The sequence below is a fragment of the Carassius auratus genome, chromosome 30 (genome assembly GCF_003368295.1).
Source record: "Carassius auratus strain Wakin chromosome 30, ASM336829v1, whole genome shotgun sequence".
Classification (NCBI taxonomy): domain Eukaryota; kingdom Metazoa; phylum Chordata; class Actinopteri; order Cypriniformes; family Cyprinidae; genus Carassius; species Carassius auratus.
Window position 1 is genome coordinate 22581693 of NC_039272.1, and position 14402 is coordinate 22596094.

Sequence of the window (14402 nt, forward strand, 5' to 3'; positions counted from 1 at the left end):
ATGGGTTATTGTGTATTTTTACAACAGTGATGTCAGTACAGACTTTGTCAGTAGACTACTACCATTTAAAAAAACTACTGCTTTGGGACTAATAGAAAACCAGTAACTCTGCCATCTACATTTTAGCTGTTGTCAATTAAAAGAGAAACAGTAAAACACGAGTAACTGAATTCTGATGAACGTTGGCAAGAAATATTGGTGAAGTATGAGTTTGACAACATCATTGGACCTGTTTATTTCCATTCACGTTTTTCACAGTTGTTCGTTTTACCACATATGGCTGCTTGTGGAAGTCTTACACTAGACCAGGGGAGCAAAGATCTTTCTTTGCCATATGAAGGCGAGCCCAAATTTGAATTCCCCTCACTTACTGTTACTGCCAGTTGGGACAAGGATGAGACAAATAGAATAAGGGGAAGAGCAAAATGAGAGAGACAGCCCACAAAACGAACACATCAGTGCAGTGTGTTTGTTGTTGGCTTCCTAGCAGTCATTTCTCTCTATAAATGTATTCAAATAGCAATGATTTTGTCATTCATTGAGCGTTAAACCATTAAATGATGGATAAGAGCATTATAACTGGTGTAGACAAGCACACTTTTGGCTTTTAAGAGCCAATTTTGGTGTATCTGAATTGCAGCGTTGGAGTGAAGTTGTACATTCACTGCAATGTAAAAGCCTGGTGAATTCTTCACAACCATGCTCAAAACCTACAAGATTATGCCATGCAAACTGCATTCAGTACAGATTTATGGGCATGTTTTGCACCTTATTTACATAATTACTTTGGTGAAACAGCCGCCAAAACAATGCAGGAACTTTGTCAAACAAAAAACAGCAGATTATCCGCTTAGATTGATTGGAGGAGAAAACATGCCACCACTTTGTACATGTGTTTGAATCATAACCATGAAGCATGGCTTCATCCCATTGCCTGAAAAGGCAGAAGAATGTAGTGTGCGAACCCCAGTGTCATTGCAGAGGCTTACTGTAAACTTATTCTCACTAACGTACATGGGTCACTCTCTTGTGTAAACAGCTCTCCTTTCCTTTGCAAACCTGCATTACTCTTATCCATGTAGACTATATGGAAAAATTAGGAGAGGAATTATGTTACAGTGTTCTGTTTGGAATGGATTTTAGAGCAGGGGTCACAATGATTCCCCAGTAACCTCCTCATTTCCTGTGTGTTGTATGCATGGTTCAAAACAACAGTGAGTGGTGTGTCACTGTACAGTAGGTAGTTAGAAAAGTTTTTTAATCTAAAGGCCTTTCAGGATGGTATACTCAGTTTAATTTATATGAAAGCTTTGTATAATCTAAGTACACCTCATTCTAATATTTTCCATTGTTCTATGAGTGGTAGTTTGGATCAGTTATTTGTCTTCTGTGTGTTACAGGGACAAAAGGGAGACCCTGGAATCTCACCTGGCAGAGCACCAAATGGGATAAAGGTATGGGTTTTAAAGTATGGAATAATGGAATAAAGAACAGAACCAAATAGAATAAAGTATGTGCACTAACAAACTTTTTCTTTCAGTTCTTCAGAAGTTCTTAGATTAATCAACCAAAGATAAAAACAAAAAATAGCAGCTGGTAGGGTTATAGGACGTGTTAAACAAAAAAACTGAAATAGAAAAAATAAGTATTTTATTTAACTGTATATATTTATATATTTTACAATGTAGTTTATTTATCAGTGTCACATGATCCTTGAGAAACCATTTTAATATGCTGATTTGCTGCTCAAGAAAAGAGAACATTTGGTGCTCAGTTTTGCAAACCATGTGGAAACCACGATTAATAAGCCTGAAGGACTTGATTAGCTGGATCAGGTGTGTTTAATTAGAGTTTAGGGCTGTGGAGTTTTTCACCCCTACCTTAAGGCCTGGGACATCTTGACCGGTTTTAAAACTGGTGGAGACCACCACAGTTTTAATCGACATTTAAAATTATAATACTGTCAATTGTAGTATCATTTTCATCGTGAGACGAGATCTCATGGAGACTTGTGTGATCAAACATGAATTGTGAAGATATAAGAATCACATAACAAGTAGCATATACTTCGGCTTTTATGCGCAAGCAAGGGTCAACGTGTAACAGAATAGTATGTGAAGTATACTATGAACTTGAGTTACAATGTGTGGTGTCTCTGAATATGATAAAACTGCCTAATTTACCATACCAGGAGTTTTTTTTTGTGTTTTGCCTTCTTAGGGGGACCCTGGGATATTAGGGCTATCCGGCCTACCCGGTCAAGCTGGTCGGAAGGTAAGAGTCATTCTTTGATTCTAGGGAAACTCCACCAATGTCACGTCACAGAATGGATCTAAGCATAGTTCCCAACCCAGATGTTTGGAAATGTTCAGCACACTTAATTTGCAACAGCATAGCATCATGTTTTTCCAGGAAACATTATTGCTTTATCAGCCCTATGCTAAAGTAATCCCTTACATTCAGTCATACCACTGCTTATTCTGGATGGCGAGACATCAGTCTAACTCAGCAAATGCGAAACAGGTTCATGTGTTGAACTCCTCCTAAAATCAGTTGTGTGAAATCCCATTGGAAAAGGTTCTTGTAGTAGACCTCACGGAAGCTTAGAGCATTTCCCCTACTTTTCTAGAAAGAAACCCAATTTGTTTCAGACATGTCCACCTGACCTTGATGTCCTGGATGCCACTGTGAATGGGATAGCCAGCGCATGACCTCATTGTAGCCCAATTCCAAGGGTTTTCTGTGGAAAATTCATTTTAAAATACTGTGGTTTACCTCCATGTAGTGTGTGTATTTTATTTTGAAATGTTCTTTACCTTACAGGACCAAATAGGTGTCATTATAGTACAACAGAAGAGGTAATTGCTTCCAAATCAAATGAACAGACAGCACTTTGGCCAGGGCAGAAGTCCTGCTTCAAACAGTAATATTTCCAGTGAATATATACACTGTCTACATTGATGAGATGAAATTGGCTCTGCCAGGTTCCTCTACTAACACTTTCAGACAGCCATTTGCAATTGAAAAGACGCCCATATTCACTTTCTCCAAAGGGGAAAATTTGCTATTTAGCTTTTAGAAAACCTTCACAGATGGCATTTTCAATTGGGTTACTTTGGGTACTTTGGCATTCTAAGAAGTCATTTTATGTGCTGTTGAGTAGCACACGCAGTCACGCAACACACACAAAGAGACCCATACATGTGCGTCGTATTACATCATCAGTTTTACATATATTTATAATCAATGGTGTTTGTTTGAACATTTGGATCAAAACGACTCCCTGAAACATTGTAAAGTAATGGAATTACCTGGCATTTTCTTTTTCTACATGTGTTTCCAATCACACGGCCACAGATATAAAACAAAATATTAAAAGCTGGTGGAAAATAGTTGCAGACACTACTTGTGCTAAATTACTGCTGGCAACGAACCATAAAGTTATTCCATCCATGGGCCCTGGCCAAAGACAAAATCTTGTAAAAATAAAATAAATGAAAAATGTAATGCTCAAATGTACTGTGAAGTAACACATGTACAGTAAGTAGCAGTGACACATTTGGTCATATGAGCAGGTAATGATCGATTGGGGTTTATGCTTTTAATTTAAAAATATTAAGCCATGTACAGTCTTTCAATCGCTTCACACTCGTGCTCTGTGGATCAGCAGATGTGGACTCTGGCACAGCTGGACGGTATGCTGTAATAGGATGAGTGTGGGCTACTAACGTCTGCTTGGAGATTTGAATGCTCCTCCCCTTCTGTTTCTCACTTAGATTCACTGGGACCCTTTTGGCAATCTTCGTTTATACACTATATTTGTCATTTGGTTTGTGTAACTGTTTTATAGACCCAAGATGTGAACGGTGAACCGTTGCACGGCATGTAAATGTTAGTATTTTTTCTGTGATGTGTCCTGAAGTGATTTCTGTAGAGCTGACTCCACGTCATTCGTCATTACAAGCTCCAGATTCCTTTCTTCTTACTCATATCACACTCAGCTGCTCTGTGCTCAATTGCTTATCTAAGTTCTCAGACATAGTTGAACCAGTTTGTGTGTTTTCAAAGCAAAGCATCTAAGGCAAGCAACACTATTATTAGTGCTCATAATGAAGTAAAAGGATCTCAACAAACTCCTTACCCAAAGTATTAAACTAGTAGCACTTTTCAATATGGTCCTTGAAGTTAATGTTAGTTAATACGTGAAGCGACAGTGAGCAATACACTTGTTACATTATAGTAATCTTTGTTAATGTTATTTATTTCATTAGCTCATGTTCATTAAATAATATTACCAACATTTATTTTAGATGACTTTAATGATGTCTTAGTAAATGCTAAAAGTAAGTAAGATTAATAAATGTGATAACTCGTTAGATAAGGGCACCTGTTCACTATTAGCAGTTATTCAGTTTATTCATATTTACTGGCATATTGGCTGTGTATTAGTACTTCCAAAGCATATATTAATCCATGACCATATTCTAGATCCCATAACCCCACCCAATACCTAAACATGAGTACTACAACAATGACCTTACTTTCTATCAATAAGCAGCAAATTAGCAGTTTATTGAGGGGAAAATATTCTAATCTAAATTGTTACTATATATGCTTTAGAGGTATTTGTAATTGTTAGTTAACTAATAGTTAACTAATGTTAACAAATGGAACCCTTACCATTACATGTTTGTGAAAAATGTAAATTTCCTTTTTTATAATAGTGTACAAATACTTTTTCTATATGATTGGACACAGATTTTCCCATGAAGGCTGTAAAACAGGCCAAATAAATAAATAAAATTCTGGTTTGCTGGATTTAAATAATTTTTGGACACTTCTAATACAGGCTTAGACCCCAGCTACAGTATATAAATTAAAGACCAGCTAAGTCTGGCTTGGAGGCTGGTTAAAGCTGTCTCTTTTAAGTATAGGATGGAGTTTTTGATGTGGTCCATTAAATAACCACCTGGCAACCACCTTAATGTCCTAGCAACCCAATAGCAATGAAAGAAAACACTTAAAAAAAACTATGCTTTGCATATAAAAATGTATTTGGGCAAAACCACTTGTGTTTGTCTATAATATTTCATATTTTTTTTTTAAATTAAGGCCAGTAAGAGACCTGGTTGTGAAGACAGTCAAACCATTATTAAACTGCATCAAAACAGTACAGTAGACTCAAAAACCTTGTGCTGACATTATGTGGCATGGTTTAAGTGGAAAACCTAGCATTTTCTTAATATTTGGATCTTTAGCCTTAAGCATTGGCTGGAAATAAATCTTCGACAGGGATGAGAGTGCTATAAAACATAGTTAACTCCAAGTTCTCTCAGCTAAAAATTGTCTTGCTTTTCTTTCTTTTATAACTGGGCTTTTGAACACATTCCCTGCCACCTGAGTAATAGGAATATGTTCATTCAACATTAACAAACTCAGCCCCTTGACCACATCTGTTACTGGATATCAGTCTCATAGACGTCCTTGGTTGTAATAGTGTAATTATATTAAACTTTATTGTCGTCACAGATTTACTGAATGGGATGGAAAAAAAGAGGCAGTTACTGCAGGAAAAGAAAAAAAAGCCTTTTGCTTTTACTCAGCAAGAGGTGAATGTCCAATTGGGAGGAAGACCTTTGGCCCAGACTGTGAAATGGAAATAGAACAAGCTGCGTTTTTGGAATTGGAGGCGTCCATTCATAGCTACCTGGAAGAACATCTGTGTCTGCAATAGTTTCGTGAAGCTACATTCTCGGGTCAATAGAGAAAAAAACATATTTGTTCCTTTTTCTGTAGCTAAGGATTACATAACATAAATAGTGCAAAACAGTTCAGATACTACAGACTTTCTTGGATTGTCCAACTGTCAGATGTTTTTAAAGATGAACTAAATCAAGTTTAAATTGAGTGGCTATGAGCTAAGCTGTCTTGGTTTATTTAGTAGCGCACAATATCAGCAGAAATCACATAAATAGGCATTTGAGATTTAAATTTATGAATCAAGTTCCCAATGGAGTGCTACTGAGATATTGTATTAAGTCTGCTGTCTGCTGTTCAACTGTATCATCAAATGGGCTTTGTGAAGCCATGCAGAATTTTTTTGTTTGTTTGTTGTCTGCATGAAATCTGAATTTTGGAAACCATATTTACTTATGGCTTAAAATCTGATTAAAATCAGGTTGTATTTCAGATGTCAGATTTCATGCCAGTTGGAATACAGCATGTCAAAAAGTAAGACATTAACATTAAATGAAACTAAATAAATATGAATAAAAAAATACATATAAATAAATATGCAAAAGTAAGAAAATATTTCAAAATTAAGCAGTTTTAATGGCAATGGTCTGAAATGAGTGTAATCATTATTAATAATATCAGTTTTAGTAAGAAAGAAAACAATTTCTAAAAAATACTTGTCGATAAGTTACTGTAGTTTGTTTTTGTTTTTGTTTTTTTTAAACAATGTAAAAGAAAATGCTTTTGCAATTGAAAAAAAAAAACATGAGGCTGTTATGACTTGGTTGTAATCATTGAAAACTATTGGTGATAGTGTAAAAGTATAGTGTTGATAACTTGATAATGATCATAGTATAAAAGCTACAATAGTGTACCAAGTTTTTTAACTGAATAAAAATATGACATAAAATAGGCAAACACAGAATGGAGGCTTTATCTTCGGAATTTCTGAAGTCCACCACACATATACAGCATCATACAAGCACAGAAACAGTTGCTTCCTTTTATTACGTTCCCTATAGCGCACACATGTGGAATCTATTTGTTCCCTGTTTATGCATGGTACAAATGTAAGCACCAATGGCAAGACACATTCTCTTTTTCATGGCAATGAATCCTGGCCCTGATTCCTACTCTGACTCTTAGTTCTGCACTGGGGACTTCCCTCCCCTTATGCAATATATTTCCATAGTTAAGAAGGAGGGAGGGCATTGTTCATTGTCCTCCACAGAAGAGCACTCAGTTCCAGTGTGGAGATCACAAGACTGTGTTGTATGCATTTAACCTGTCTTTGATCGCTTGTGCCAAACTATGATTTGTTTTTGTTTACTCAGAAGAGTCACTAATTAAGTTTCTATAAGCAGTGTTTTGTAAAGAGATCTGTCCCAGCAGGCACAAATAAACACCGAAAACAGTCGATGGAACAGTTGATACTGGCACAGTAGTTGTGGGTAGACTGTTTGCTCTAAATTGCATACAGTATATAGCCACAAAATCTATTTGGATGCTGAAACCATACTTAAAAATGCATAAATGTGATTGAATTATATAACAAAATATCAGAAACAAATTAACATTTTTTTTTTATTTTAATGAAAGATTTTTCACAAAAAATAGTTCATGTTTTAAGTTGTTTAATACATTAATAAGTGTACTAATAAAGATACATACAGTATGTAACACTTTAGTATAGGGACCAGTTCTCACTATTATCTAGCTGCTTATTAACATTGTTAACATATTGGCTGTTTATCAGTACTTATAAAGCACATATTCTGCATGACCATATTCTACATCCCTAATCCTACCCAAAACCTGAATTTAACAATGACTTTACTAGCTATTAATACGCAGAAAATTAGGAGTTTATTCAGGCAAAAGGCATAGCTAATGGTTTGTTTATGGCGAGTACTGGCTTTACTTTTCACAGAACTAAATACTGCTTTACTAATGTTTGATCAACATACCATGAAAATAGTATGTTGTAATGTTATTACAATTTAAAATAACTGTATTCTATTTAAATATGTTTTCAAATGTATTTTATTCCTGTATTGGCAAAGCTGAATTTTCAGCATCACTACTCCAGTCTTCAGTGTCACATGATCCTGCAGAAATCAATCTGATATGCTGCTTTGGTACGCAAGAAATATTTCTTATTATTATCAATGATGAAAACAGTTGATGAGTAATATTTTTTTGTGGAAAACGTGATATACATTTTGTCAGGATTCTTTAATGAATAGATTGTATTTATTTGACAGTTAAGATTTACCATTGTTACTTTTGAACAATTGAATGCATCCTTTAATATATATATATATGTATATGTTCTGCAATAGAAAAAAAATTCAATGCATAATGTACTTGTGTTGGAGTGTTATTCAGTGAGCGCTGAACCTTGCCATAGAATTTCCATTCCTCTTCTTGAATTCTAGTCAATAGAAGTTTCCTCTCTGTTATTGTAATCCCAAAGGTTACTGCCAAGTACCCAGCCAAGACACATAACACCACATGATTTTTCACTCACTGTGAAGGTGTCGATGATGTCTTCATTAAATTTACAGTCCCTAGATGTCTTGGTAGAAGGAAAGATTCTTAAAGTGGTACCTCTGCACATTGAGGAGTTGAGGACTGCCATGAATGTTCCTGTTGTTTTGGACCTTGAAGAGCTCCATAGGACGATTCTGAATTGTTTTTGTTCATTGGTTCTTGTTCTTCTTAATGTAACAGTTCACCCAAGAATGAAAAGAGTGTTTCCAAACCTGAATATACTGTACTTTTATTAAATGGAAAAGAGCAGCTTGGACATTCTGTGAAATATCTACAGTGTTTATATATATACCTATTAACCTATAACCTATTAACACATATAAAATGTTTTGCTCTTTACAAGAAATTTGTAATTTAGCAATTACAGTGCATAGTTGAGTTCATGCGGTAAACTCATAAATATAAATCCTGGAGAGGTAGCTACCAAATAAGCATAAAATGTTGTCTTCCCCTCATTATGGGCTGATATGAGAGCTAATTGGCCTGTCCCCAGATCATTTAAGCATCTGCTCAGCCGTTAATGAGATGGTATTAGTTCGGAAGTGGCTCGTTGTTAGAGTGGAATCTGCTGATGTGCACTCTGAGACCTGGTATGCTTCTCTACATTTATTACTTTTCCATCCCTCCGTCCTGGGAACATTTGTAAACCGCTGGGATTGTACATGCTGGTTTCACTTTGTTCCTGTGACTCACTGGCAGACACATTGAATGCAAAAGCAAATTTTCATTTCATTATGTCAAAAAAAGAATGACGTTACTTGTGTAACGAGAGCATACTGTCAGCTTATGGTCATTTAATAGCTGTTTGTGGGAAATGATTAAGTTCCTTTAGAATTACTTAAGTTCAGAAATGATGATTATTTTCTTTTCGCTCTGTATGTGGAAACCCCCCAGGATGTGACTGAGCAAATGTTTGAGAAGTGACTCCCTTACAGGCACATTATCCTTCTTGTACTTTACCTCCTCTTGTTTGACAGACTAGAAATGGGAGTGTTTATATCCTTTCGCAACACTCAAGCTGTCTCTCTCTCTGTCTCTCTTGTCTCTGCTTAGGGACATAAAGGTCATCCTGGTCCGTCTGGCCACCCCGGAGATCAAGTGAGTTCCTATGCCACTAATTTTTAAACTTTCCACAAGAGGAGACTTAAAGGAATTTATAAAACTAGAGGATTGATACAACTATGATCTTTACACAACCAAAGTAAAAAGCCCAAAGCTGCCATCACATTCACCATTGCTTTGCAAACTTTGAAAGGGCAAATCCATTCATTCTGAAGTGAATTGGGAAGGATTTCCATATGCAATTTTATTTTTGTGGTTGGCAGAATAGCTTGGTTTTATTATGTCATTATTCCCATTATTATATCTGTGGCTTTCTTTTGCCTGGGAAATTTGACTGTGCAGATGTAACCACACCTTAGCTCTGAATATCATCTTGTCTGTTTAGAAGACAGGATGATTTCAGTTGGGCTCTCATTTAGAACTTTTCAGATCCTTTGAGACCTTAGATGGAATGTATGTATACAGCTCAAGAGTACTTTTTTTAAAACTGAAAAATTGTAGGATTAAAGAAAGTAGCAGACTACAGACTCACAAAAATGATTTAAAATTCATTAATTCTTTTGTTGCAAGATTTTAGAGACAGTAAATTAATTGACATCCCTTGTAAAATATGCATGTGACAACAAATCTTTCATCTAACCAAAACTCTTTGCTACTCAGTTGAGATGCATTCCAAATTATCCACACATGCATTTATAATAAATAACATGCTTAACAATGGACACATTGAAAACTAAAAAGAGACTGTAGAACTGATAAAAAAATATATATATATTAAAAAGTTTTAGAAATGTAGACTTTCCTCAGATATTTGGAATTTAAAGTTGTTGAATTATAGTAGTATAAAAATAATATCTAATGCTTTTTATCTTTGTTTCATAATCTCACAATTCTGTGGTCGGCCACACACGCTCCATTTTAGTCATATTGACAAAAATGGCAACACATGAAAAAAGACTGAAACTATTTACAGACACACAGAAGAAAAACATGTTGTTTTAATAGAAAGGCCATTCACTCCTCTCTCTCTCTCTCTCTCTCTCTCTGTTGTGCTTTTTTATCTTTCTTTTTGTTTGTTATGGCTTTCCACAAGTAGAGCTTCCAATGCTAATGACATATTTATTGTAATGGATTTTTTCCTGCTTGTATTCTGTTCATTCTCCTCTCTCCACAGGGAGAAAGAGGACCGGATGGAAGCCCGGGTGCCAAAGGTTATCCTGGCAGGCAGGTGCAGTAAATCTTCTGTTGTGCTGCTGGCTTTTTAGAGCTTGTTTTAGACTAAAACAACTTGCTCTGCCAATGTGACTACTTATTTTGACATCATTTTGAAAAATGAGAATTGTTTTTGGAATTAAAAGGCAATGAAAATTTAATATTTTGAGCTTAGTGTGCTAGCACTAAACTGATCATCTTTTGGGTGCAAAGGCATGAATAATACCTGATCTTTTGGAAAAGTATTTTGCAAAGAATGATTCTCCCACTTTTGATAGATGTTCTCCCTGTGCTGAGTCTGCATGTGATCAGCCCCAGCTTTTCCAGATTACCAGATTCACATATGCAATTTACCAATTAAGCATTCTGCTAGTTTCCAGTCTTACATAACTTCACAATGAGGCCTGTTTTAGAAAATCCTATTTGAATTTAGGTTTATGTAGACTTTTTTGTGGACTTTCAGAGAATCAGCTGATTTAACTTTTAAAGGGATAGTTCACCCAAAAATGTTGGCATTTAATTGCCCTCAGGCTGTTCCAAACCTATATGAGTTTCTGTCTTCTGCTGAAAACAAAATAAATATTTGAAAAATATCGGCAACAAAAAAGTTGATGGTAGCCATTTACTTCCTATGGAAAAAATAATATGGAAGTAAATGGGTACCGTCAACAGATTCCAGAATATTTATATTTGGTTGAGCTATCCTTGGCAAAGGTTGGTAAAATCAGTACATGCTACAAAAGTATACATCCCAGTTCAGTTTATGTTTAAAGTTTGGCAAGTCTAAAGTGGGAATTGTGAGAGGTGTTGCCAGAATTGTTTCACAGTTCTCAAATATGTCCTCCAAACACTTGATAAGTCTTCAGGAGGACATATTTATTGGCACTAGATCAACTTATTTGCTACTTTCCACCTGTTCAGCACCAACTCCATTTTTTCTCCACTTTTTTAGTGTATTATACACAGAGTACTATGGAGTTTTCGCTTTCATGAGCATATTTGTAAAATCACAACATAACTCATCATAACTGCTGTGTTTTTGTTTGGTAGGGTTTGCCAGGGCCTATAGGAAATATGGGACCAAAAGGTGTATGGGTAAGGGATAAATGAGACTCTCTATTACCTATTTTGATATACCTGTATTGTCTTGATATATGTTTTTAACCTGAAATCATTAAGACTGTGTTGGCTATAAAATAATCTTCATGTATTGGCTGAGTTCAGTTAAGATGAGATGTTTTTGCATTCCATGTTTGTTCCTACTTATAAATCTGCCTAAAAGTGATAGAGCTATTATGTTCAGGAAGTTTTGTAAGGACTGCTACATTTTTGGTATTGAAACCCTTTTTTTCCGGTTTGGAAACTCTGAAAAGCACCAGAAAAGGAAATGGTTGTAGACATTTAAGGATCCGTTGTTGGGAGTTGTTTTCATTATAAAACCTCAGAACATCAACTCTGAAAGTATACCGCTGTCAGCTGGGTTTTATATTATAATTCCACTAACGTTTTAAAACCAGTTTGGTCTTGTAAAGTATATGGCAGCAGTGTACATCCAAAGCCTTTTTTTATTATTTCCCTTAGTGGTAATATTTTTTTTTTAACTGTATTCAAGAATATGTTAATGCATTTGTAATAAATATATTTGTAATAATGTTTTATTTCATTTAGTTAGTTAATATTTAATGGTTTTAATTGTTATAGTGCTTTGTATCATAAAATGCATAACTCCCTCATCAGTCTTTGTCTTTTTCTTTTCATGATTTTATTGTATGTTCATGTGTATTAACCTTGTGCCCCAACCTTAGCCATCCAGCTGAATGCCAGTGTGATCCCTGGTGTGAGGGTATGTGCCCTTGGACTACATCGTGGAAGCCAGCACCATGCAGTCCATGGGCATATACACTTGCTTCAAGGCCTAGATCTTCACCGAGCGTCCACTGTCCTCAAAAGACCTTTGCAAGTTAATCTGCACTTTATCAAGGGATATTCCGACCATACCACTATTAAGTCTCTCTGTTTATTTCTTGTCTTCTTACACTCCCCATTTTTAGGGCTTCATTGGAATCCCAGGCGTCTTCGGTCTCCCTGGACCTGATGGAGAGAGAGTGAGTTTTGCTGTTGTTTCTGCACTCAAGTGATTTTCTGCTAATTATGGATGTCATAAAGAAATGCACAGCAAATAGTTTGAATTTGAATGGAGTGGAAATATTCAAATGATGCACAGATTTAGACAAATCTGAACACAGAAAACAAAACAAAAAAAAAGATAACACACCAAATGTATGAACAAAACAAACAAAAACGGTTACTAAAGTTGTGCATTAAAAGTCCATCGATGATCTCTAGTTTTTAGTAAAACAGTGTGGCATAATGGAGATGTATAGTCTTGGTTTTAAATTCCCCTAGAGGAAATATTACTTAGGCAAAGCCCACACACTTCCATTTGTGCCTTCCATGTATCATTCTTCTTTATAATGGTGGCTTGTAAATCCAGAGCACTTGCTTTGAATAGGAATCCTGGTGAAAGGGGCACGCTCCATTAAAACCACAGAGATCCCCCTTCAAAACAGTAGTTAGTCTCAGTTCTCACAATATTTGCTCAGGAACCTCGAGCTGGTGAATTCCGGCCTGCAATACTTTGTGGAAATAGCAATATAAGCCCCCGGGAGCTGGAATATGGCCTGCCGCGGATTAGCCAGATCATGTCTCCTATTTTCAGGCCCAGAGGGACAGAGTTCATAGAGATCTGAGAGACCCTTTTGTGTCCAGAACAACAGAAACTAAGACCTTTCAGCATTCACACAGTCTGTTGCGTCTGAGATTGGTAATAGATTAATTCATTGTGTGCTTTTTTTCTAATTTCTCTTTTTTACCTGTCTTTCCATGCTCTCCTTCTATCTGTTGTCTTCTCTTAGGGTTTACCTGGTGTTCCTGGGAAGAAGGGCAAGATGGGTAGGCCGGTAAAGTTTTCTTTCACCATCCTCTCTACAGAAACCTGATGTGAATGACTTGCCTCTGATTTGTGTGAGAGAGTTTGATTCTGTATGCGCTGACTTTATGACCCTCATTATCTTCAATCTTAAAGCAGGGTTTCTCAACCATTGCTCAACAGCCAGTTGGATGGATACATTAGAGTAATTCACCCAAAAATGAACATTTGCTGAAAATTTACTCAGCCTCAGACCATCCAAGATGTAGATGAGTTTGTTTTTTCATCAAAACAGATTGGCCATTAGAATGAGGACTTATATTTTAACCGGAAATAACTGTTTAAAGTTAAAAACATCTTGATGCAGTTATTTTTTTTATAAACAAGCAGTTTTTTGTTTGACAAGACGTTAATTGATGGACTGGAGTAGTGTGGATTATTATGATGTTTTTATGTTTTAGGGAAGTCGTGGCCTAGTGGTTAGAGAGTATGACTCCTGACCCTAGGATTGTGGGTTCGAGTCTCAGGCCGGCAATAACACGACTTAGGTGGCCTTGAGCAAGGCACTGAACCCCCAACTGCTCCCCGGGCGCAGCCCACTGCTCCGAGTGTGTGTTCAGTGTTTGTGTGTGTTCACTGCTGTGTGCGTGCACTTTGGATGGGTTAAATGCAGGGCACAAATTCTGAGTATTGGTCTCCATACTTGGCTGAATGTCACATCACTTTCTTTATCAGCTGTTAAGATTCTTACTCTGACGGCACCCATTCACTCCAGAGGATCCACAAGTGAGTTATTGATGCTAAATTTCTCCAGATCTGTTCCAAAGATCAAACAAACTCATCTACGTGTTATATTTTTAAGCAAACTAACATTTTTGTGACTTTTTTTTTTTAAATCATGATCACATTG

At 36.1% G+C, this 14402-nt stretch overlaps 1 protein-coding gene across 2 annotated transcripts in view; it reads left to right on the forward strand.

Moving 5' to 3' along the window:
• Positions 1-14402, forward strand: part of col27a1b (collagen, type XXVII, alpha 1b) — a 77534-nt gene that overhangs the window by 22645 nt on the left and 40487 nt on the right. For both annotated transcript variants that reach the window (XR_003276627.1, XM_026212220.1), the window contains exons 6-12: positions 1401-1454; positions 2221-2274; positions 9343-9387; positions 10526-10579; positions 11614-11658; positions 12615-12668; positions 13479-13523. Coding sequence is in view for 1 of the 2 variants with exons in the window: in XM_026212220.1 (XP_026068005.1) it covers positions 1401-1454; positions 2221-2274; positions 9343-9387; positions 10526-10579; positions 11614-11658; positions 12615-12668; positions 13479-13523 (351 nt within the window). In the remaining variant the exon portion in view is untranslated. The remainder of the gene's footprint in view (positions 1-1400; positions 1455-2220; positions 2275-9342; positions 9388-10525; positions 10580-11613; positions 11659-12614; positions 12669-13478; positions 13524-14402) is intronic.